General features: G+C 41.5%; 1 protein-coding gene across 1 annotated transcript; it reads left to right on the forward strand.

Annotated features, from left to right (window-relative positions):
- On the forward strand, positions 1 to 26,173 carry LOC126484504 (putative beta-carotene-binding protein). The gene is made up of 6 exons (XM_050108041.1): positions 1 to 159; positions 3,939 to 4,034; positions 8,914 to 9,052; positions 17,379 to 17,515; positions 17,787 to 17,939; positions 25,610 to 26,173. The coding sequence occupies exons 1-6, from the start codon at positions 27 to 29 to the stop codon at positions 25,834 to 25,836; spliced, it is 885 nt and encodes a 294-aa protein (XP_049963998.1). The 5' UTR covers positions 1 to 26; the 3' UTR covers positions 25,837 to 26,173.
- The last annotated feature ends 274 nt before the right edge of the window (positions 26,174 to 26,447 follow it).

The following is a 26,447-nucleotide window of genomic DNA, read 5'->3' on the forward strand; positions in this document are numbered from 1 at the left end:
TGGCTCGGCCTTCCACGGGGGTATATATGGCCGCCGGACGTCGTCTTCGTTACAGTGTCTTCCGATCCTCCGAGATACGCACGACCGGCACGTTCAACACGATGAACTCACTTGGAATTGAGCTGTTGGCTATCATCGCAGTATTTTCTGTCAGCCACGGTGAGTGTAGAAATTTTCTCATGATTAGTACAATGTACAAGAGATCAATGTGATGTGTAATACGCCGAGTTAGCAAGTCACGCATCGTGAGCTTGACATATGGCACGCTGTAGAGGGTATATCAAGTATAGCCCTACAGATCCAAATATATGATGATAACCAGAGATATAGCTCTAATTTCTATACCAAAGCTGTCCGTTGTGTGATAAATTCTTAACGCGTTTACGAAGTTTTAATTTTTGCAGTTCGTCGCTGCTAGACATATTATGTTCCTAAGTAATTAGTGAGCAGTATTTTCTGCCTAACACCCTAACTGAGAAGGGTAATCAAGATTTAGAGATTTCATATCCTTTTCTTGATCTCTTTCAGTCTGCATCCGATATTGTTCTCATCAATCGATTATTATTATTTTTGCGACAGAACAAATTCTCTGCATAAGTTATTATCATCAATACTTGCTTGAAAAGTCGTCTGCAGGAATTCGGTCAGTATCCAAGTCTGTAACGTTGGTAGACTGTGAACTTGTTTGTATCAATGGTACTGCGGTATCAAAGACGTAATCTCGTTTCTGAGTTAATATAGGATTTAATGATTTCATTTTGTCTCCTGTTACTCAACAGTGATAGTCATTCGGAACAACAGAAAAATGGACCGGAAAAAACTACCTACATTCTGCTTGTCTGTTAACAGAGAGGCTTTTGATTGTTAATGTATTTTATGAGTTTTAATCGGTCACAAGATCTTTAATGAAGCGTATTCGTATCATCAGCTAGGTGGTCTCGTTAAATTCGAATGATTTGTGACAGTAGCTGCCACTTTTTCATAGCGATGTTTCATTAGAATTCAGCGTTAGCAAATCAACTTTCTGCGTATAGCGTCAGGTTTCACTAATTCTTGAAATGTATCCTGCGCCATACTAATGCGGTGTCTTTGACTGGAGCCATTAGAGCAATGTAACTCATTTCAGTTTTGACCCCCACAAAGCGTCAATGTTCATTTTTATGTCGTATGTATTCTCATTTATATCTTTGCATTCTTATCCTCGTTATTTTATTTCTTCTTTGCTCCCTTTATTGCACAATAGTTTTTATGTGTTACCGGAGATGTCTCAGGAAGACTAAGAAACCATTTTACATCTAAATAAATGCTTCGATCAAGTTACGTAAGCGGAATTTTCAGCACATTCAGCGCTTATCTACGAATAGGCTATCTTACATAGATAGTTAATAATACCCAGTAAATGCTAATTACAGCTGCTAATTGCAGAAGTATCTTCACTAGCTCTTACCGACACCATGTTCAGGCTTTCTTCACAACGAAGTTAGTATTTCTGTGTAGCCATGTATCATATAAACATAGACCTTTGTAAGATACCAAACATTCTAACCATTCACTCCGACAATGAAATGCTTTTACGTGCCAGTTTCGAAAGTGCTGACACGGTTTACGTGAACTGAGCACTAACCGATGTCCGTCAGTACTTACCAAAACTTACCTTTCACTTCTGCAAGGTAGCAACGTAATGAATCTGTTAAGGGCCCAGAAAGCCATGTAATTAGTCTCCGACAAGCATAATAAAAGCAAATTTAAGAGGTGCATCGGCAGTTCGCATGACCTGCCTCTAATAAGAAACACTATATAGGAACTCCATCAATATTCTAATTGGAGGATACAGTGAAGACAGGATCAGCCATATATCTGAGCCTTACAACTGATCATATAGTCTGAAAATAAATGCACAACTTTCACGGATTGCTGCATTTTCGTTCAACATCCTCAGTCAAAATATATTTTGAAATCATTAAATGAGCAATAGAGACCTTATGGTGACGATTCAGATACGTTATTCTGTAATTTAAAATGAAGATATCGAGCAACGGGAAAATAAAAGCGAAGTCTTTCCCACTGATACAGTTTACCCCTCCTAACCCACAGTGTTACAGAGAACACGAAAATGTTCATCTAATGTAGAAAGTTATTGGAGAATTTAGGCATCATATGTCGCCTCATTGGGAAGCATGCGCATTCTACCGGCAGCTGCATTTCTTGGAAAGAAACAGGTATCTGCATTTCTTGGAAAAAAAGACGATTGCAAAAGGACTCTCTTTGATCGCAGCCACCGATAATAAGATCTCAAATATGTAAGTAAGAGACTGGCATTGATATCTTCTTCGGCAGGGCAGATAGGATCTGCCAAGCTCCCCAGTGTTGTAGAATTATAATACTACTTTAATCGCAGACACCGGTAATAATAACCCAGTAAGTAAGTAACTCGGGTTTCATTTCTTCGTCTGCAGAGTTGGATGGGAGCTGCCAACCTTGACAGTTCCCCAGTGTTGTAGAATTATAATAAAGAACTGCTAACGTTTCTCTATTTGTCCTTCGTAAGCCTCCAGAAATAGTTAATAAATCATATTTTTTTTATTCAGGGAAAGCCTGCAAGCTGTCAGCTCACTTACTTAGAACCCTTTCATACTGCCTAGCAGGTTAGATTGAAAAGTTTCTGTCGAAATTGTGTTTCATACGTTTCTTTTTAACATCACATATACTTCGATACTTTTTCCGTAATTCAGAATACTGTGCTTCCTGACCCCAACAGCCGTTAACTAACAGATTTTCAGCAGTTACCTTCGCTTATGTAACTTCTGGCGCCCTTTCAACACGTGGTTCGCCAAGTCGATATGGCGTTCTTTTTTAAATTTGACATACGTAGATACAATTATTTCAGACTTGAAGCTGGGCAGCTCATTATTCCGTTCGCAAATTACCCGAACATATTTTATTACATACAATTTGCATGTGTTTAATGACCCCCCATACTCCATTTACTACAACTAAGCATTAAGAAGACAGTACTGTTAAATTTTTAAAAACTGGCCAGGTGCTAGTAAGACTCGTGCTCTGAGGCTGTGTATGGCTGTTCATCCATATCGGGAGACGGGAATCTCGGCGACTTTTGCCTGTTAACAACATTGATACAGGCAAGATATCGGTCCTGGGAATTCCAGTACTTTCGAGAATGTTTTAAGTTTGAAGTCGAATAACAAATGACAAAAGAAATATTTCTTTCGAGTGATATAATTAAAAATTAACAATTTTTGGATTTTTTTCCTTTACTTGTACTGTGAAACCTTGCTTATTGCCAAATTTGATGATTTTAGGTTAACCCGATAAGTTCTAATGAATGAGTTTACGAGTATCAAAATATGTATGACACAAATATCCGTATATTTTGATTGCATTGGCTTATAAGCTTAAATTTTTTACACCGCCAAGGGACCATAGACCTTAGTAGGCGACGTAAATTTCAACGTAATACGTCTACTCTTATTGAGAAGAAGAGGTCCTAACAAACGGAGAGACAGACATTCGGATAACGAATGACAAAAAATTATTTTTCGTGTGATGTAATTACAAATTAAGAAGTTTCGGTTTTTGCCTTTACTTTCACTGTGAAAGCTCGCTGCTTGTAAAATTTCATGATTCTAGGTCAAAGGGAAGTACCCTACAGTTTTTGATGAATGAGTTTGCAACTATCTAAGTATGTGATATAAATGGCCATATCTTTTGATTGCACTGACTTTGCTGCTGATAAATACTTCTTTCAGTGACATTCTTTAATGTTCTACACTTTCGATTTGCGTTTCCATATGATAAACTCGCAGCTTCTTACAGTCTTATCTGGATTGCGTTTGCACCTTACAGCACAAGAACTGATGATAATGATTCATATTTAAGTAATTCATGAATGTCATAGTTTTTCAATGCTCTGCTTGCAGTATTGGCCGGCCATCACCCGTGCAATGCTGGGGCACCCGACTTCCAGGAGTGCGTGCGCGCCAACCTGCAACATCTGATTCCACAACTGGCCAATGGTGAGTGCACGACGCCACTCTACACTTCCCTCTTGTTTTTCCTATAGAGTCGGACTTTATGGATTTTACCACTCAAATCATAGTTTTACAAAGCTTTATGCCTAAATATCAGATTATGCATTGTTTCTGTTTGCTTCATGATTTAAGTTTCCTGTCAGTTCTTTAACTTTCTTACACACTGTCGTTTACAGCGACCTCACTGACTGTATGCTGAAGTTACCCAGCTGTAGTAATTACTGTACAACAGACACTTGTCATAGTAAACCGACCGATTGGTCGCGTTCTAGCAAATAAAAGTAGGCACTTCCAATGGTACATATACTACTAGGTTATATTAACAGTTGACTCTATGGTGACAAGATGATCTTGTCAACTTTAATTCCTCTTGAGAGACATATCACTATGTATCCACATGTTTGTTGAGAATGTCCAGACAATTCTAAGTGTAGTACCATGAGCTTTTGAAGATTAGATCCTTTGTTATCTCAAAATGCGAAGCGTGTTTTTTTAAGTAAGTACCGTTTTGAAATTAAAAAAAGACGTGCTAAGATATCTCAATAATTTTATTTTTACATGAAAGCCTGTACCTTAATCTACTTTTCTACATAATTTCCGTCAATATTGAGGCACTTGTCATAACGCTGTACCAGTTTCTGAATACCCTCCTCATAGAAGTCTGCCACCTGACTTGTTAACCACTGCGTCACCACTGTTTTGACTTCGTCATCGTCTTGAAGACCAAGGATTAAATCGTAAAGCATCTGTTTTCTCTCACCTTATTGTCCACTTCGTGCATCAAAATTTCATTAACGACCAAAAGACGCCCACTCCGTTATTCATCATGCACATTTGTGCTGCCATCTTCAAATTCTCTCACCCACTTTCTTACCATTCCATCACTCATAATGTTTTCTCCGTAAACTGCACAGATCTCACGATGAATATCGATCGCTTTTAGGCCTTTAGCACTAATAAATCTTATAACAGCCCGTACTTCACAGTCGGCGAGACTCACGATAATCGGAGGCATCTTAAACACTCAGTACACAACGTAAACAATGACGAATCAGACTGTAATGGCGCCAGTGCGTAGATTAAGGTACAGGTTTTCATGTAAAAATAAAATGATTGAGATATCTTAGCACGTCTTTTTTTTTAATTTCAAAACGGTACTTACTTAAAAAACACGCCTCGTATATACACAATTTTTCTATGACCATAAATTAATCACAGCGAAACAGAAACTAAGTCTTTCTGTGATCAGATGCCAATACTGGTGATTCAATATTTATCTAACACCGTGAAGTTATCTGAGCAAAACTCGAACACCTATGATATACGCATTTGCGCAGACATGCCCGTAACCCCGGGTTCCACAAAAACGAATAATGTGACAGGACATATTCTTCTCCATATAAAGTATTACAAATATTCCAACACGTCCATGTAATCCATTCGTCATACACCTTAAGGCGGCTTGTGAAATAGTAGAAACGAAGTTTGACTTTTGCTTTGTCAGAAGCTGAACATATATGGCCGTGCCATTTAAGCAACACTGTTTCTTCATGGTATTACCACCCTTAGTTGAGGTTGGTCATGTAGTCATACCTCACTTACTGTTGATGTATCCGTGCACTTCTGAGACACATATGAAGTTATTGTTGGACCTATTGGTGAATCTCCGTCAAAATTAATGATCCGCTTTTGGCGAATATTTGTCTTGTCAAACATCGGATGGGTGAAGTGAACTTCTGTTTCAGTAAGTCTGTTGTTTGTCTTCAAAAAGTTGAGAAACACAAAGTAAAACAATTCAGTTACAAAAATTACGCGAACCTTCACATATTATTAAAGCATGATTGTCAACTAACACAATCTAAATCCTTCTGGAGCGTTTGCATGTATTACAAATAAGAATCCGATGAACGTGTATGTTTAGGTTCTGGATAAACTGAAGAAGTCTATTTTGTGGATATCGATTACACCGTGCACCTCTACTAGTTTCCTGAGGATGGAGTCGTATAGCTCTTGCTAATCGGTGAACTTTTAAGCACAGAGAAACTAGGCATTTTTCACATATACCAGTCATTCATACAGTGGAAGGGCTGACTGACCCAGGGCCTCTGGGTTCATAGTCTGGTACTTATATAATGTCTATATGACACTAAAATCCACCTATTTAAAGACGTAGGAGCTTCTATTACATCACCATCGTACTCATAAACCAACATAAAACAATTTCAGAGGCTCAGACGAGCCGGCACGATATCTCAGCGTGTCTATCAGCCACACTCTATATTAAAAAAAAAAAAAAAAGTGAAGTTTTCATCAGTGGAATTAGGGAGATGTCATGGGACATCCGGACTCAACTGGCCTAGTAAAGCACTGTGGTATTCAAACCATCTTTCATGTTCACGGGACCTTTACTTAAGAATTTTCCAGCGCTAGGAAGCTCAAAATACTGATTAGAGCAGCAATGTATCAGGGAATGAATATCATCTTTTCAGATGCTTTTTAAACCTTCCCAGTGATCTTCTCTGTATTCTGATGTTCTCTCACTTCCAGTAACTAATTATTGTATGTGAAAATCACATTGACATCTTTCAGTTCGTGATTATTGTGGTTGAATTAATTTTCCTTTTGCTTTACTTTTCCTTTTGTCCACAACTACGTCCCTCTTTTAGGTTTTTGGATTTCTCTCTTGAAAAAATAACATTATTTGTTTTCTTTGCAATGTCTATCCAAATGTAACATGAAAAGGTACTGGCTATATAGTATCGTTGAGAGCTTGAAAAGATATATATAATATCCCTGTTCCCAACTCATCTCGACTTCAGGAAAACCAAAATATGACAAGACAATTATGAAGATAGATATATAAGTCCTAAGAATAACAACGTATTGCTGGAACCAAGAATGAATAGAGTAAAACGTATGTAAAATATATACTAACTGATCAAAGATATCCAGACACCAATTAGTAGACATTAATGGGATGTCTTCACCCTTCTAGTTTTCGGCGGCTTGACCTCTACTGGGGTCTTTCTCAGTGAGATGTCTGAATGTCCGTTGAAGGATGACAGAACTTTCTTCATCAACAGCCGAAGCCAGAGAATGTACAGATGTTGGCCGCCGAAGTCTAGAGTGAAGTCGACGTTCTAACTCAGTCCAAATGTGTTGTATTAGATTCAGATTGGGTCTCTTGGCGTTTCCGAAATGTTATTAACCATAAATAATTGCCTCACAGATGCTGCTTTGTGACAGGCTGCACTGAACAGTCATCGTCTCCCAATTGTTCTTCCACTTTGCACCGCAACATGTGTTCATATCCTTCCGCGTTTGGCGTTAAGTGCAATAAGGCAACCACAACCTAACCACGGAAAACACCCACATACCGTAACACCATCTTCTCCTCACTTCACTGTTGGCACTACTACTTTACTGTTAGCACTACAACTGACGACAGGTAACTTTCTCGAGGTATTCTCCAAATCCTTCCATCATATTGTCACAAAGTATAGCATAACGGATCACTCCAAATCACTCATTTCCAGTCACTGCCCTCCACCTCACCTCATGTGTCGCTAACATTGAATACAGAAATATGTGCCTTATGAGGAGCTGCTCAACCACTGCACACTTATTGTGCTAGCTTGACCGCTCGTGACACTTATGAACTCACGAGTGATTCCTTGCGCGCTCATCTCATGCGATATTTTATGTGTACCCTCCGCAATGTTCGATCGACCCTGTTCTTCAATACACGAGGTCTGCATGGTCTCGGTTCCATTTCACAGTCACAACAGTCGGCTTGGGCCCTGTGAAAGGGTTGAAATGTCCCTGATGGATTTTTTCCTCAGGTGATACCCAATGAATAATCCACGTTCAAAGTCACTGAGATGTCCAAAGCTTCGCAGTCTGCTGCTACTGCTCCTCTGGTGACAGCACAGTACTGCCAGCGTCTTTATAGAGGCTGGTCAGCGTCTTGTGACATGTGGTGATCAGTTCCGTATTACACAGGGTGTCCGAATACATTGATCAGACAGTGTACGTGTACAATACAAAGGGTAGCTAGAGACTAAAGAGCGAAAATGACTACTTTGTATGGTATACATTTTTATAGCCACATATTTGTATGTTGAAATAATGTAGTACGTCCAGATGTGAGAAGTTTGTCACGGACAGAAAATCAGCATGGTACTATTAAGGGATGACATAGCAATGATCACCGAAACTACATACGAGATGAGACGTGTGTTTAATGAAGACGTGGATGATTTTTTATGTCTTGAAAGTAGAATGGAATAATAGATAAAGAAGGAAGATGAGAGGAGGGCACAGCAGCAAAGACTGCACTGCCCAATGGAGCTTCTATAAAACAAACACCTGCTAACATCCCAAAATATAAATGTACATGGAAGAAAATATTTGGAGCGTATCTCTGTTCTCTGTATTAGTACGAAACGGGGACAATAGGGAAGACAGAAATGGAACGATTAGAAGCCCTTCAAGTGTACTGACCTGTAGGCTACTGAAGATTGTTCGAGTAAGTAATATACAATAAAAAGTGTGCCTAAAAAAACATGATGAGTCGAATAGACAGAATGACTGGGACTTAAGTCGTTGGAAAAAATTATAGTTGTAAAGGTGATGAGAGGAAAGAATCCCTAGGACAGGTCTCTATATAAGTCAGATCGATGATGACGCAAGGGAGAGCTGCAGCATCTCAACTTTATGGTTAATGACTGAGTGAACAATAATATACCGAAGTAAAAACAAAAAAAAAACATTGCTCTAAACTGCTGCTCACTTGTAATGCGCGCCTTCTGGTCGACCCAGCACCAGAAAACTGTAGTAACCGTCCAATCCTCTTGCTTTGCAGGTCTGCCCGACATCGGCGCTGAACCCATAGAGCCGCTGCGGGACCTGCCCAGCCTCATCCACAGCTCCCCCAGCCTCAAGACGCAGTTCGACGATGTTTCCCTCAGTGGACTCTCCAGTGTCATCGTCAAAGACATGCAGTAAGTAGACGCCAACCCTCAGCATCTCTTACTCTCGTGAAGCATTCCTGTGCGATTGCAGCACGAACTCCACACACTGTTACCGTAATTCCTGATAACTGAGTACATCACTCGATTTTGAACGTACGAAGGGAGTTCGATAAATAATACAACACATTTTTTCTCGGCCAGTTTCGGTCGAAAAAATTAAGAATTTGTTAAGAGACATCATGGAATATTCCCTCTTCGGCTTCTATAGTTTCAAGGAGTTCCTCTAGGTAGCGGCGCTATACGCAGCCTTCAAAATGGTGTTTCCAACGGAGATGCGTTCCAAGCAGAGAGCTCTCATTGAGTTTCTTTTTGAGCAAAACCAGAGCATCGCAGATACACATAAGCGTTTGCAGAATGTCTGCGGAGACCTGGCAGTGAACAAATGCACGGTGAATCGTTGGGCGAGGCGTCAGCCATCGTAAAAATATCGCGCAAACCTGTCCGATCCCCAGCGAGCCGGCCGGCTACAAACAGCTGCGACTCTTAGTGTTGGAAAATGCGGACACACTCATTCTAGGTGATCGACGGATCACAATTTAACGACTCCTTGCACAGATGGACGTCTGTTTTGGTAGTCTGACACACTCGTTCGCCAGGTGTGTGCCGCTGGATTTCAGGGGTAACAGAAGACCATAAAGAACAACCATGGACTGTCTGTGCAGAACTGCTTGCTCATTACGAAGCTGATAGTGATAATTTTTTGTCGAACGTCGTCACAGACGATGGGGTCATTACTTAGAAGCGGAAACGAAACGCTAATCCATGGTGTGGTGCCACAGCACCTCTTCTCCGAAGAAAAAGTTCAAAGAACCATTCTCAGCGATAAAGTCATGGCGACAATCTCTTAGGACTCTGAAGGAGGTATTCTGTTCAATGTCCTCCCTCGTGGTGCAACGATCAGTTCTGAAGTCTATTGTGTCACCCTTAGAAAAATGAAGAAACGACTTCAGCGTGTTCTTCGTCACAAAAATGCAATCTAACCTCTCCTTCTCCATTACGAAGCAAGGTCTCACAGAAGTCTGCACACACGAGAGAAGCTCATTGGTCTGTTCTTCCTCATCCACCATAAAGTCCGGATGTCGCACTTTCAGACTTCCTTCTGTTTGGCCCAATGGAGGGTGCACTCCGCGAGCAGCACTGCATGAATAATGAAGAGGTTACTTGTGTAGCAGGACGTTGCCTCCAACGTCGACCAGTAAAGTGATACCATGCGTGCCTACAGGCCCTCCAAGCAAGGATGCGTAGGGCTGTCGTACTGAACGGAAATTATGTTGAAAAATAGGGTTTCGTAGCCAAAAGAGTGGGGAATAATATGGTGTATTGGAATCCTGAATAAAACAGACCTGCGTTCAGAAAAAAATGTGTAGCATTACTTATTGAATGCCTCTCGTAGTTTTACACTGAGAAATTACCCGTATCGCTAGTTCGCAGTGAATTCTTACTTTTAATATTTTTGTGCACAGATTTAATCTACAATACTGAACACTTTATTTACTGTGCCATATTGCCCTTACACCTCCACAGAGTCATATTCAAGATAATTTATGTCGTTATAATATTATCTTATTCCCACTTAGCTTACTAAATAATCTTACTTCTCTATCTCAAGTGCTTTGTTTTACCAATGAAGCGTCTGTTAAGCTACGTCTCTATTGTAGAGGCCACGTTACAATTCTCATGTTTAGGTCGCATACATGAAAAACATAAATATCGAAGTTATTTCATATTCAAGGGTAGCTTGCTACTGCAAATGAGATTTTACGCTTAGTGTTAAACAGAAGATCACCTCGGTATTATGTTTAAAAAATTTTTGTTGATAGAATTGTACCTAGCAACTAAGCATTAGGTACATTTTCTGTGGCTGCTGCTAATATTCTGCTAAAGCGAAGATTACTTTTCAATCGTTTGTTACGATTAATGAGTTCGATTCACTTATCCAAATATCAAACCGTGAAATTTCGGTGATTAGCTGAGTTTATTTCAAAGGCAAAAAATTGGTAACATAAAAGCTGAAAGTTAAATTTTGGTCATATGCGCTTTCGTAATCGGAGCTCTCAGCAGTTATGGATAAATAAACGTTAGTTACAGTTTAGAGCCCTGACCAAATGATGCTTCTACAAACAAAAGAACATTTAAAATAACATCGAATAAACTTTATTAAGTTGCGAATTTCCTTTCTTTATTCTATTCCTTAATGGGATACTTGTTAGATCCGTTACTATGCATGCAGAAGCTTTCACTCACCAATAATCACCTATGAACTACAGTGAGTATAAAAATGCTAAATTGCTTATTCTCTCTTCTTTCTCTCTGAGAAGATGTAAGCACAAAAAATTGAAACTGTATGGGCTGTCTGCAGTTACGGAGTTTTGTTTCATACATTAGTGCTCCACAAAGCCTTCATGAGGTCACTACAAACGATTCAGAACCTGAACAAATAGTTCAAATGGCTCTGATCACTATGGGACTTAACATCGAAGGTCATCAGTCCCCAAGAACTTAGAACTACTTAAACCTAACTAACCTAAGGACATCATACACATCCATGCCCGAGGCAGGATTCGAACCTGCGACCGTAGCGGTCGCGCGGTTCCAGACTGAAGCGCCTACAACTGCTCAGTCACACTGGCCGGCAATTGAATTACATATGTTTGATATAGTTCAAATGTGAGGGCGATCTACAGTAACGTGAAATATAGAATTAAAAATGTCAACAGCCAAGATAGTTGATTATAGTTTTTTTATTTTATTTTTAACGGTTTCAATAAATCTAGGTTCTCATCATCAGATCTATAAAGCATATAGGTCCCAAATTACAATCATAATCAGGTCAGATACAATTAGGTGTGGTACATACTGTCACAAAATAGATATACACAAAATACCTTACGCAAATGTATCTCAGCACATCTCCATCATACGTATAATATATCGTGACAAGTCGTTACAAGTCGTGAAAAGTGGTGCCAACTCACGTCATTTCAGGAACAGTGAAGTGATACAACCGCAAGTCAATAATAAAACAAGATTTACATAAAATATCAAGCATATCGCACCAACGGCACAAGCTCATGTTCACACAACAGATGAAAGCAGACTGAGGATTACAAGTCAAAGCAAAGATGTAACGAACTACCAGCAGGTGGCACTGTACGCGTAAACATAAAGAAATACGATCACAAATTTTAAGCATAAGGGAAGAGTTACATCCAAGGAGTCGAATAAAGAATGCCGTTTATACATTTAAGTGTGTAATTACATAGCACAAGTAGTGCAAACAAGAGTATATTGGAATAACAAAATTCCTTTTTTAATTTTTTCATAAAAAATTCTTAAACATTTTTTAATTAAAAGTTCTTTCAAAATTCTAAAACGTGTATCAATTGTACTACCTACTGCCTATATAGTCAAGTAGATATAAGGCAAGTACAATGTGGAAAATGTATCGTCTGTGAATAATCCTACATATGGTCGCTCTAAGTGTTGGTGATAAGAGTATAAACGCAATGCATGAGGTACAAGCTTGTAGGTAACAAGGGCCACAAGACCTCGTGCTAACATGATCTTTTATGGTGTTTTGCGACATCTGTATAGAATGTAATCGCAGTTACTTTAATACTGTACTTATATCACTACATTACAAATGATTTGTATTCACTTATTTGTTAACTAATTTCTTATCTTGCACTAGATGCAAGACTTCGAGTACCACGTTATGTTATCACCTAGTCGGTAAGCTATATTGGTGTTGGCCTATAGTTCAGTGATTTGTATGATACTTTTAGAATGCAATATTTTAGTAGTTCCCTTTGTTACCAATATACATTATGACATGTACTTCACGCATTGTTTCTGTATTCTGATCACCTAGACATGCAAGTGATCTGCAGTCTTATCCAATGGAGACGTATTTTCCACATTACGCTTGAAATAACTAATGTGACTATATAGGCAATAGGTAGTACAGTTGATATACAATATGTTCTTTCGTAATTTTATAACTATTTTAATTTTTTAAAAAATTTTAAGAACTTTTTAAATAAGGAATATTGCTATCAGTACACATGCGACAGCATGCGCTGCCTAATACGATCCAAAACGCCGCGCGTAAAAACTGCATTCTTCTGGGGCTTCTGCCTCCCATTCTGTTGGTAACAGAAAGGTAGGGTCAGGTGTTTTGGATAGCACTCGGGTTAATGACTATTTGTAAACACATAGACGGGTTTTATATTGATTTTTTTTTTAAATTAGTATTCGAATACACTCTAGTTTTGATTACTTGAGTTATATAATTTCATGCTAAAATGAACATATTGCATCTTTGGTCGACTACTTGGATGTAACTACTTCTTTAAGCTTAAAAATTACGATCGTATTTCTGTATGCTTATTACTACAGTGCACCTGCTCCTAATTCGTAATATCTTTGCTTAGACTTGTGATCTTCAGTCTCCTTTCATCTGTTGTGTGAACATGAACTTCTGTGGTCGGTGCAGTAATAGTGATATTTTATGTAAATCTTGTTATATTATAAACGTCCATTACATTCTGCATGTTCCTGGAATGACGTGTCATGATTTGAGACGATATATTGTAATCGCGATGGAGATGTATCTGCATAAGATATTTTGTGTGTATCCTTTTGTGGAAATATGTACCCTACCTTATCGTTCTCACCTGATTATGATTCATCATGTTCGATTCCGTGGGAAAGATTGTGCCCCAAGACCGTGATGTAAACCAGGAAAAGAAGGTCAGTGTAGGTCTTAATAGCTTTTGCCGTTTTTATTGCGGACCTAGATTTCAGCTAACAGTGCAGCTATCATTAGAGCTATAAATGCATGTAAGACAAGGATCAGAAATTGAAAGAGCATGCTGATCAAAAGCCGTGTCGTAGTTGTACACAATTCGCATTAATGCAACTGAGGCTACTGTTTACATATCCAAATATATTTAAATAGGTGCTGGCTATCTAGTATAATGTAAACCGAAGTTAGCTGTATGGAGCTGTAAACAGTAGGCTCAGTTGGACTAACGATTGCAAATGTCTAAGTTATATTGAATTGTGTGTTGTTATAATTACGCTGAGTCCACATGACTACCTGTAACGATATGTAATTATGGAATTTTAATAATGTACAACTGTGACATGGCTTTTGATCAATATGCTGTTTCTATATCTGGTTCTTGTTTTATTTGTATTTGTGACACTGATGACAGCTGCACTGTTAACTGAAATCTAGATCTGCAATAAAAAACACAGATCATATTACGATAGATGCTGACTTTTCTGTCCTTGTTATGATTGTAATTTGCAATCCATATGCTTTACAGAACGGATGAGGGCAACCTAGTTTTCCCGAAACTAGTGACCAAAATAATAAAATTTTAATTAGCGATCTTGACTGTTGAAATTTTATTCCAATGTTTCACATCTTTGAACGAAAATATGATGTTCAAAATGCCTTACACTAGCATCACTCTCAGTACAGCCTTCCGGGATGTCTGATGAAATGACAAGACAAAGGCACGGTCTGTTACACAGTGTAATTTTTTTAAACCCCTCCCGCCCGTGGTTCGAGTCCTCCCTTGGGCATGGGTGTGTGTGTGTGTGTGTGTGTGTGTGTGTGTGTGTGTGTGTGTGTGTGTGTGTGTGTGTTGTTCTTAACATAAGTTAGTTTAAGTGGTGTGTGAGTCTAGGGACCAATGAACTCAGCAGTTTGGTCACTTAGTAATTCACATACATTTGAACATTTTTTTAAACTCATTTTTCTTACAGCCTGACATAACACAGTACAAGCACTACAAGTACCTTATTATAAATAAGCACGATAAATAAGGACAATAAATAGGAGGCCTTTTAACTGCTTATTTATGGCAAGTGAAGCAAAATATAGGTTATTTGGAAGTGGTAAGGTCTGGTTACCCAGAATAAAATCTTTAATATTTATAAAACATTTATTTTAATCCATAGACGTAGTAGAAAGATACTTGGCACTTTAACACCACTAAAATTGAAAAACATAAAAGTTATAGGCAACTTTTTTTCTTTTGAATAGATGCACTGCTACTACATAAGCTTTAAAGAGGAAATATGGCTCAAAACGATACTACGTTGATTGTCCAGAAAGTAAGTTCCGATCGGTCGCTAAACGGAAGCCACAGTGAAAAATCAGAAACATTTTATTTTCAAGAGTTAGCTACACTTTCCAGATACTTCTCTTTATAGTCGCCACTCCGAATTAGACATTTGTTGGAGCGTTATACCAAATTTCCAACACCATCGTCATAAAAGGCAGTCGCCTGTGCTTTCCGATAATTCTCTATGCTGATCTGTAGCGCATAGTTTGCACCCTAGTGTTGTCTTCGTATCCAGCGTTTCATGTGAACAGAGATGAAACTCAGGACGAGCCAATTAGGGCTGTCTTGTGGGTGATCGAACACTTCCTATCGAAAAGGCTGCAGGAGCCTCTGCCCCTGCAGTGTGCGGCTGATAATTACCATGAAGAAGGAAGTGCGTGGCAGTTGTGTCAGGTGGGCTGCGTTCATTAAGGCGACGCCTCTCAGCGGACCCTCCTACTTGGCGGGAGACATCGTTGTTCCGGGCACCGTTACTCGATCGCAGTGCGTTCACAACTGAAAAGAGCATCTTGATGCGATCTACGGTCATACTAGAGCCACTACCCAACACATATGTGCAAAGCTTCATCGGGTTTTCACTGTGGTGTCCATTTCGCGACCGATCGGAACTTACTTTCTGGACAACCCTCGTATTTCGAATTTACAGGCACAGAATTTAAAAATCCTGAACGACCTGACGCTTTGCGAGGATTTAATTTTAAGCGAAAATTTGTTACAGCAACTATGAAGTAGCAAGTTTCAAAAAACGGCGCTCATACCAGATCTTAATCTCTACGTTAAATTCAGTCACTGTAAAAAAGGAACCAAGCACCCCTAATGACTTAAAAACTGACAAGGTTAGATATATGTTTTGCTGTACCAAAATTCTGTGGTTTAACTAACTTAAAGGAAAAAGAATAATAGAAGGCAGAATCAGTTTCTACAGAATACAATGAAAGATGCTTCTCGCTGGTACCACATAAACCGCCGTGTCTCAGTTAAAGGGAACAGCAGTTTGACAGTGATAATGACATTAACGGTCCTTAGTGCTAAGACACACCAAAAATCCAATTATATCACACGATGAACAGATCTCTGTAACATACCAACTGAATTTAATAACATAACCTCCAATAACACTTTAGCTAGAACCTTGAAAACTAGTAAGTACAATCAAGCACAACTGTCAAACCCAGACAAAAATTTAAACGTTCTTCAACGGATCGCAGTCCATTGCCAAATAAATATGAGTTTAGCGTCCACAGAAGCAGTTTAAGTTTGCTTCAAGTTAACCACTAATCAGAACGGCTCACAGAGACACAGAGCAGATTAGCAAACATTAACGGCAGTATAAGAACGTAGGCTTCCGCAGGCGGTGTCATAATGATTAAAACTCTTCTGGGTACTATGCCGACTCATTGCTAAAAACTAACAACATTAATGAACTAAAACCGACGTTTCGGCCGAATTGCAACGGCCTTCCTCAGGGCCCTGTTTATTATTGTTGTTAGTTTTTAGTAATGACGCGACATAATACCCAGAAGAATTTTAATCACTAACGCCAGTAGTTATGTCATGATAATGCGACAACGACTATCAGTTAACTGCGAATAATCGGCCGACATCGTTATGAGCTTTAAAGAGTTAGTGACCGTAGTGCAGTTCACCGGCACTGTTCCAAACCTCTGGTTTAGCAGCGCTCTTATGCAGACTACAGGACAAGACTCTCAGGGGCGCCTTCAGCAGTAAATTTTGTTTGCAGAACTCCACAGCCAAAATATTGGCCCACACTAAGCGACCGGTGGCCACCCATGCGTTATCGTGTCGAGCCACTCGCGTCCTGACTCTCAGAACACAATACTGGATGGTCGAATACTCTCTTTTGCGCACTCGCGGCAGGCGCCTTAGTTTCTCCCGACCACCTCACTGCCGTCATGCGGTGAGCGCATTGAGCTTTATGCAAATATCTTCTACGTTGAAAGATCGATTCGAGGCGACCACGGCTCAAAATAATATGCATAATGCTGTAGTCTCCTCGACGTAATGTAGTGCTTTGTAAAACTAAATCTACTACTAAATTTTATTTTAGCACACTCCAGTTCAAATTGTTAAATTTTTTTACTGCTACCACACTGGAAGGAAGAGCTAACTGAATCGACTACAATGTGTGTTTGCAGTGTGGATCTGACAACAAATACCATCCGTATCGAGTCTACGTTCCCTTCCCAGCTCGTAGGCACTGGAGTCCAGACGACAGACGCTGAAATCATGGGAATCCCACTGAGGGGAAGTGGGCCCTTCAAGGTCACTATTGGTAAGTAACGCAGGAACGGTCATTACTTCAGATACAATTACATGTCTAATATCCTCACACCTGAATGGTCTAGGGTAACGTCCCTCAGAATTTTAATTTCTCATTCAGCTCCTGTCACGTAGCAAGGACCACTTAGCACTCCATATTGTTCTGTGGCATATGTTCAAGACGGAATATGTCGTGTCCTTGAAGCCCATAAAATGTAGTAACGGTAATTACAGTAAGGATACTGAATAGTGAAGAGAGTGTAGCGCCACTTCCCACGTTGCAGTCCGACCGACGCTGGACCTGACTCTGAGCGGAGCGCCGTCCGTGGGTCCTGACGGCCAGACCTACCTGCAGCTCAGCTCATCAGAGGCGCACCTGGAGCCCGGCACCCTCTCCATCGAAGTGGCCGGACTCTTCGGCCAGTTCCCGCCGCTCGGTAAGAACCTGCATGGTTTAAAAACTGCTGTCACGTTACTTGCAGTTCCAAAGTCGACGACAAGCACGTTGGGCAACACCTTGGCCACTCCCAGGTGGCCTCTTGCTTTGATAATGCCATCAATTCGCCAAGGAAGAGAATCTACAATGCCTTCAGGCTTGCATATCCAGCCGACTACACTCATTGATGATTGGGTTCGGTAGAGCTGCCAAACTGCGGAGATGCTTACTGCTACATCCCACTCGCTGTTCCAAATAGTCCCAGACAGTTCCTATGCGGTAAATACGCCATGTGATCATAAGTAACCCTACACCTGGCTGAAAATGACTTACAAGTTCGTGGCGCCCTCTATCGGTAACGCTGGAATTCAGTACGGTGTTGGCCCACCCTTTAGCCTTGATGACAGCTTCCACCCTCGCAGGCATACGTTCAGTCAGGTGCTGGAAGTTTTCTTGGGAATGGCAGCCCATTCCTCACGGAGTGCTGCTTTGAGGAGAGGTATCGATGTCAGTTGGTGAGGCCTGACACGAAGTAGGCGTTCCAAAACATCCCAAAGGTGTTCTATAGGATTCAGGTCAGGACTCTGTGCAGGCCAGTACACTACTGGGATGTTATTGTCGTGTAACCATTCCGTCTTAGGCCGTGCATTTTGAACAGGTGCTCGATCGTGTTGAAAAATGCAATCGCCATCCCCGAATTGCTCTTCAACCGTGGGAATCAAGAAGGTGCTTGAAACATCAGTGTAGGCCCTGTGCTCTGATTGTGCCACGCAAAACAATAAGGCGTGCAAGCACCCTTCATGAAAAATACGACCACACCACAACACCACCGCATGCGAATTTTACTGTTGGCACTACACACGCTGGCAGATGACGTTCACCAGGCATTCGCCATACCCACACTCTGCCATCGGATTGCCACATCGTATACCTTAATTCGTCACTCCACACGACGTTTTTCCACTGTTCAGTCGCCCAATGTTTATGCTCCTTATACCAAGAGAGGTGTCGATTGGTATTTAACTGCCTTATGAGTGGCTTATGAGCAGCCGCTCGACCATGAAATCCAAATTTTCTCACCTTCCGCCTAACTATCATAGCACTTGCAGTGGATCCTGATGCAGTTTGGAATTCCTGTGTGATGGTTTGGATAGATGTCTGCCTATTACACATTAAGACCCGTTTCAACTGTCGGCGGTCTCTGTCAGTCAACAGACGAGGTCGGCCTGTACGCTTTTGTGCAGTACGTGTCCCTTCACGTTTCCACTTCACTATCACATCGGAAACAGCGTACCAAAGAATGTTTAGGAGCGTGGCAATCTCGCGTACAGACGCATGGCACAAGTGACACCGTATCACCTGACCACGTTCGAAGTCCGTGAGTTCCGCGGAACGCCACATTCTGCTCTCTCATGATGTCTATTGACTACTGAGGTTGTTGATATAGACTACCTGGCAGTGTGTGTCAGCACAATGCACCTAATTTGAAAAACGTATGTTTTTGGGGGTGTCCAGATGCTTTTGATCACATAGTATATATGGACTTTAGTGGGCCTGCCGAGAAGCGATGAAGTGTCTGAGTGTTCACTGAACTAAGGGCGTGTACGTTCAGCTATACGAGCAAAGGAATCTCCACAGCATGTTCATCAGGAAGAGGTAGGAGAAACCACATATTTGGGAAGCAAGAATGTTGAAGTAAACATTCTGATTCATGTTCACGATAACCTGAATGAATGGACCCAAGTTACAGTACAACCTCCCCCCCCCTCGCCCTCCCCCCCCCCCCCCCCCACACACACACACACACAAATACAGCGTCATCTCAAGTCTGAACTCACCTTGCATACAGTTTGGGTTAAATGTTTCACTGGCCTGTTGGTGCATTCGATGCTGAGCATCATTTGAAAAAGGGCAAAATCGTGTCACGTTCCAAGTTTACTGCATGTCCCTAGTCAGTTGCTGTCCAGTTTCAGCGAGATTTATGCCCCATCGAATACTTGGGCCTGAATGTGCCGCTGTGAACAATGGCGTCTCGCAAGATGCTCGACTCCAAATATTCATTGCTTGAGAACTGGTTGAAGTGACCTGAATTCACTGACACTGAATTCACTGCCGCTTAGGATCTTTTTATGATAATCTTTTTATGATAAGTGTTCTCAAAGATTGTGACATGGCTGCGAGTGGTACAAAATTCCTCTTAGCCATGTTGGATTGCCTTCATTGCTAATCAACAAATGGCTTAACTTCATTCATAGTGTGATCACGGGCACCTCCAAATACGATGGCTTCTTCAAGGCATTCCGTTATGTCTTCATGTCAACCCTTCCTAGTGCACTGTTTCCATACAACCGACTTTCATATAAACACTACTTCACTACCGTGAACTACGCCGTCTGTCGAGGAACCAGTTCTACACCATCTTCAGCGATCAGAAGCAAACAGTGTGCTCTTTCAAGGGGATGTCTAATGTTCTGTCAAGTGAACTTAATTCGAATTAATTTCCGAAAGCTGCGATCGACCTGTCAGAACGTTGCCATGTGGGATTGGGCATGTTTGTTCATTACTAGATTAAAGTGCTATGAGTCTTTGGTATCATGATAATATGACTCATAGTGACTCACAAATACTGAAATAAGTTTGGTGAGTATCCAGTAGAGGATCTCTGCTATGACTAACTGTCCTGCTGAATATTAAACAGTTACTCTTATTTGGAAAGTTTTAATCCGATTTTTCGTGTGACGTTACACATTGTTGCCAGGATATAATAACTTTTCACGTTGTTCTTCATTGTAAAACCCCTATAAACATTTTGACTGAATTTAGAAGGAATTACAAACTCTTGAGTAGTATTTCGAAAATTGCCATGAAAGTATTTTGAAAGAAATCTCATTCACAGCCACACTCCAATATGACAGTAACCTGCCTACGACTTAGCCTCCATATTCTGATGCATTATTAATCTCAGGTATTTTGTATGACACGATCGGCTCCTATTTCCATTAGATAATCATGTAGTTAATTATCATTTTGCGTAGTGCAGTTCCTTGAGTTTTTCAAAATTAAGTGCTATCATTGTTTTCACCCAACTGACATTTTAACAAAACTTTACGGAAAGTTGCTACATCTTTTACCAGAAATCTCTTCCTCATATATTGTCAATACAATCTTTGAAGAATGATGGCCAGGTTAGTGAAAAACGCAGTTACAGCATTCGATAATTTAATGAAAACACACTATCTCCTATACAGATAACATCGGAAGTATGTAATGTCTCCTTTTCAAGGTTTAATCTATACCACGAAGAAACAAACTGTAACGTCGAACGAGCTCAGTGTATCAACCGCGAGAGCCATGCAAGATTCAGTAATGGTGCATGAAGAGCGTTCCCCCACATGCAGAGCACAACAACCGCGCGGCCTCTGTCACCATACAGTCTATTATCGCAGCAACATAGCACAGTACATTAGTCACGTGCCGCCGGCCGATGTGACCGAGCGGTTCTAGACGATTCAGTCTGGAACCGCGCGACCGCTACGGTCGCAGGTTCGAATCCTGCGGATGTTTGTGACGTCCTTAGGTTAGTTAGGTTTAAGTAGTTCTAAGTTCTAGGGGACTGATGACCTCAGATGTTAAGTCCCATAGTGCTCAGAGCCATTTGAACCATTTTTGAAGTTACGTGCCACTGCAAATACCAAACGTAAACACACAGTGGATGCCACTCTGCATAAAACAGGAAACTATTGGAAGGTACGCTCTCCTGCACTAAAGTCTACTTAACAAAGTTCACGAACCGATTCCACAGTGTACAACTGCATCATTCAATTGAGCTGACTCAGTCCTTCATGCAGTGCCACAAACATATACCATCGGTATGTTGCCACTGAGCACAAAATGGGCAGCTTTTCCTTCCGAACCCAAGTAAGCACAATTATCCAGCAGAACTCACAGTAGTTCCTCTCTGCTGGCATACCCAGATCCATCTGATGACTCCTTTGCTAGAAATCCTTCCATCGCTCTCACACTGCTAGGTGCTGATTACTTCCCAACCCGCTGCCAGCGCATTTTTCGTCACTGTCTTGGTGTGGCGCTCGTGTCCGGCACAGATCGCTTCACACCAAAGATATGGTGAGTCGGCACACACCCCCCGCTCAAAAAAGTGGGGTCAGGTCCTTTGAATAGTTCTGAGATACAGGTTAATAGTGTGTGGCAATTCCCATTTTCCATGTCTGTTCCGAAAAACATACTCTAGGTATCGGTAATTATATTATCATTTCCTCTAATATTAGCTATCTCGAAGTTAAACGCTAATATCCCAATATCCCACGTGGAAATGGCCCAGTTTTTCATGGTTTCCCCGGTACCCAACTCAGAACTTGACTGTCAGTCTCTAAACGACAGTGATAGTGAGTGTGCTCCAAATTAAATCTAAACTTGTCTCAGCTTTTATTACTATATTGCATTTACACTAGGCTAAAACACACACACACACACACACACACACACACACACACACACACACACACACACACACACATACACCCACAAACACAATCTCATGCACAGTACAAACTGAAACGTCAGAAGAGCTCACTGTAACTTGATACGACTCCAAGAGCCATGCAAGGTAGAGTAACAGTATACAAACGGTGTTCCCATGCCTACAGAGCACAACAGTTGTGCGGCCTCAATCATCACACTGATAAAACCCTCTTATCACAGCAACAGACCACAATACTTAGTAACTGAAGCCCCACTAGTCAAGTGCCCTTGTATGCACTGTACATAAACGGAGGGTGGATTCTACTCACCATAAAACAGAAGACTAATGGAAGATACGCTCTCTTGTGCTAAAGTCTATTTAACAGAATGCACTTATCGTTTCCCCACAGCGTCCGACTGCATCACTCATTCATGCAGTCCCACAAGCATGTATCAACTGAATGTCACCAGCGAGCACAAACTGAATAGCTTTCCTTTCCAAACCACAGGAAGCAGTATTAACCAACAGAACCCACATTAGTTCCATTCAGCTGACATACCCAAATCCGCCTGACAACCAGCTGACAACTCCTTCACTAGAAGTTCCTTCTGTCCATCTCACACTGCTCGGTGTTGCTGACTGCTCGAGCTGCTGATGAGCTTGCTTTTCGTCACCACTGTGGCGTGGCGCTAGTGTACAACACAGATCACTTTGCACCAAAAATGTGCCAACTCATGGCACTATAATCCTACATCACCATCCCTTACCCCACATAATATATAAAACGTGGGAGTTCAACTATCTCTTCACCAGAAGGTCCAGACTCGCCACAGACGCATGAGCCCCTGTGTCTAACAGTAACTTATGCTCTTACCACCTGCTACATCAGTTAAGCAACACACTGCCTCTGCATACGTCTTTGGTTGATCTAAACTTATTGATAACACTATCTGGCGGATTTGGAGCTCCCATTGATGTCTAATTACCCATACTGTCTCCCGCTCCATTTTGCTTCTTACACTTACAGTCCCACTCTTGGTGCCCAAGGACTCCACATTTTCCCTTCCTTCTGAATTTCACCTAAACATCGGTAGAGGAGACATTCTTTTTATCCTGTACTTTTTTCATCATGCCTCTTCGAATTCTGTGTCCCACCTAAGTCCTCTGAGGATCCTGACCGCTCAAATGAAAGCGCATTTCTTAATTGTTCGCCACACATGACGTGTCTTTGCTTTCTCCACTAAGTGCAACATGGATATCTTAACAACTGTGCGTCCAACCTGAAACCCAACCTTGCAGCTGACAATATTCATCTGCAATCGCTAACACGTCATCCACTGCCTTATCTGAAAAGGGACTAACCGAACTAACAGTAACAGAATCTAATAAGGGAGAGATGAAGCTGGATGAGGCCCCATCCTCTGTTACAAAATCCCATCAATCAAGCATTTCCATATAATCGCCTTTCAACTGAGCTAGCTCTAATACCAAAGATTGCACTATCTTTTGTGTGGTTCTCTCCTGCCTTTCTAATTCTGACATTGTGGACTCTGTATCCATAAATACAATAGGAAAACAGAAACAACAACAACAATATAGCCACCTACAATATTAAAACACTACTTCCAATCGTTACAAATAATTATGAGCCATTTTCACTCGGTATACTGTCTCACATAATGACCATACCTGCGACATGTGTAACATTTAACTGATGCTGACTCTGGATCTGGTGCATTGTGGCCTTGCAATTTACATTGGGTGCACCACACTGGGCCCATGGCAGCGTAATCCTCTTTGGTATCTCTAGAAACTGGGAAATATGTGGGTTCCCACATTTAACAAATTTCACCTTCGAGTTCCTAAGGCAGTGCCATAGTCTAGTCGTAACTCTTGCACACTAAACACAAAGGGAAATGAAAAAACAATCAGTCCACTCATAGCAATGCGATCTTGATGCTACTCACTGTGGCTACCGACAGCGTCCTTGACGTAGCTCTCCGTGGCAGGAACACTTTTAACACTACTTGTAGAGGTCATGGGTGTATCACCTCTAGGGTGGGTACTCGAGCCAGGGTGTTAGTGGTTAGTAAAGCCTTCAACTCTCCACCCAGCTCTCGTTGCAGCGCTATAGTTGGCAGATACCAGGTGGTTGTCCGACATCCAGTCACAAAAACAGCAGGTTGACACCCAAAAAATTCCGTCGTCGTTTGGGAACATGAAGTCCGTGAATGGCTGCAAATGGTCACCAAGAATCCAAACATCTAGAGGACCCAGTTCGTTCCATGCAAACACAGCCCACACCTTCATGGAACCACCACTAGCTTGTACAATGCCTTGTTGACAACTAGGGTCCATGGCTTTGTAGGAACTGCACCACACTCGAACCCCACTATCAGCTCATACCAACTGAAATCGGGACTCATCTGATCAAGTCACAGTTTTCCAGTCGTCCAAGGTCCAACCAATGTGGCCACGAGGCGATGTCGTGCTGTTAGCAAAGGCACTTACGTTGGTCGTCTGCTGCCACCGCCCATTAACTACACATTTTGTAGCACTGATCAAACTGCTATGTTAGCAGTACGTCCCACATTGGTTTCTGCGGTTTTCACGCAGTGTTGCTTGTCTATTAGCACTGACAACTCTATGAAAACGCAGCTGAGCCTGGTCACTAAGTGGAGGCTGCTGGCCCCTGCAATGCCCATGGTGAGAGGTGATCTCTGCAGAAATGTGGTGTTCTCGGCACACTCTTGACACAGGCCGCGGAATATTGGATTCCCTAGCGATTTCCGAAATAGAAGTCCCACTTATCTAGCTTCAACTACCATTCTACGTTCAAAGTCTGTTAATTCCCGTCGTGCAGCCATAATCACGTCGGAAACATTTTCACATGAATCACCTGTGTACAAACGACAGCTCACAGAATGTACTGCCCTTTTATACCTTGTGTATGCGATACTGCCGCCATCTTTATATGTGTATATCGCTGTCACTTTACTTTCGTCACCTCAGTGCATAATTATGGTTGTGCGACCGCTACGGTCGCAGGTTCGAATCCTCCCTCTGGCATGGATGTGTGTGATGTCCTTAGGTTAGTTAGGTTTAAGTAGTTCAAGGGGACTGATGACCTCAGATGTTAAGTCCCATATTGCTCAGAGCCATTTGAACCAATTATGGTTGTGTTTTTACAGAGAGAGCGGCTAATGCGTTCGCCAACAGCGTGGCTGGACCAGTGCTTGAGGAGCTGCGCCCGAGCCTGGAGAAGTGGCTGGCCGGCATCATGCTGCAGCGTGCCCAGGCGGTCTTCAGCACGGTGCCCTACGACAGGCTCTTCCCGGGTCGCACTCCCGCCGTCGCAGGCCTGTTCAGGGCCTTCCCGTCGCTGCCACTGCCGCTGGTGCCCCGCTACTACAAGTAGGCGCCGGGCCCCACCCACCACGTCTCCACAGCTGCCGGGCGAGCAGCAGTGCTACACACGTGGCAGACTGACAGATAGCACCCACTCATTGAGAGTGCTCTACGTTTCTGTAAACAGCGTCGATTCTTTCGAACTAACACTTCAACATCACAATAAAAAAACTCTATACAAAAAACATTACGCCGAATAATGTTTCGTAATAGAGTGCAACTTCAAAGACAATGCCGTGGCTATATGAGTGTGTATTCATATTCTTTTGTTATTTGTGTCTAATGTATCTAGTTCAGCTGTGTAATTTTTAGTTACCACCACTAAATAAATGATTTAACGTCAGAAACCGAGTTTTTCTACATACCCTAAAACTCCTTACCTCAAACAGAAAAATAATACAGTATCATGTTTTTAATCATATAAAAGTTGTGTAGTAACCAAGATTTTGGCTCGTGGGTCATGCCAGGGCACGAGTGTCACAGCGTTGACCCTCTTTGCATATTGCCCTCAACGCTCTTTGAGCACGAGGAGGGGTAAGAAACGAAAACTACTAACACGCCACATTGAAATGGCAATACAGTTGCACTGCATATGACTTGGTTTTATATTTCACATTTCTC

The sequence above is a fragment of the Schistocerca serialis genome, chromosome 6 (assembly GCF_023864345.2).
Source record: "Schistocerca serialis cubense isolate TAMUIC-IGC-003099 chromosome 6, iqSchSeri2.2, whole genome shotgun sequence".
NCBI classification, from domain to species: Eukaryota; Metazoa; Arthropoda; class Insecta; order Orthoptera; family Acrididae; genus Schistocerca; species Schistocerca serialis.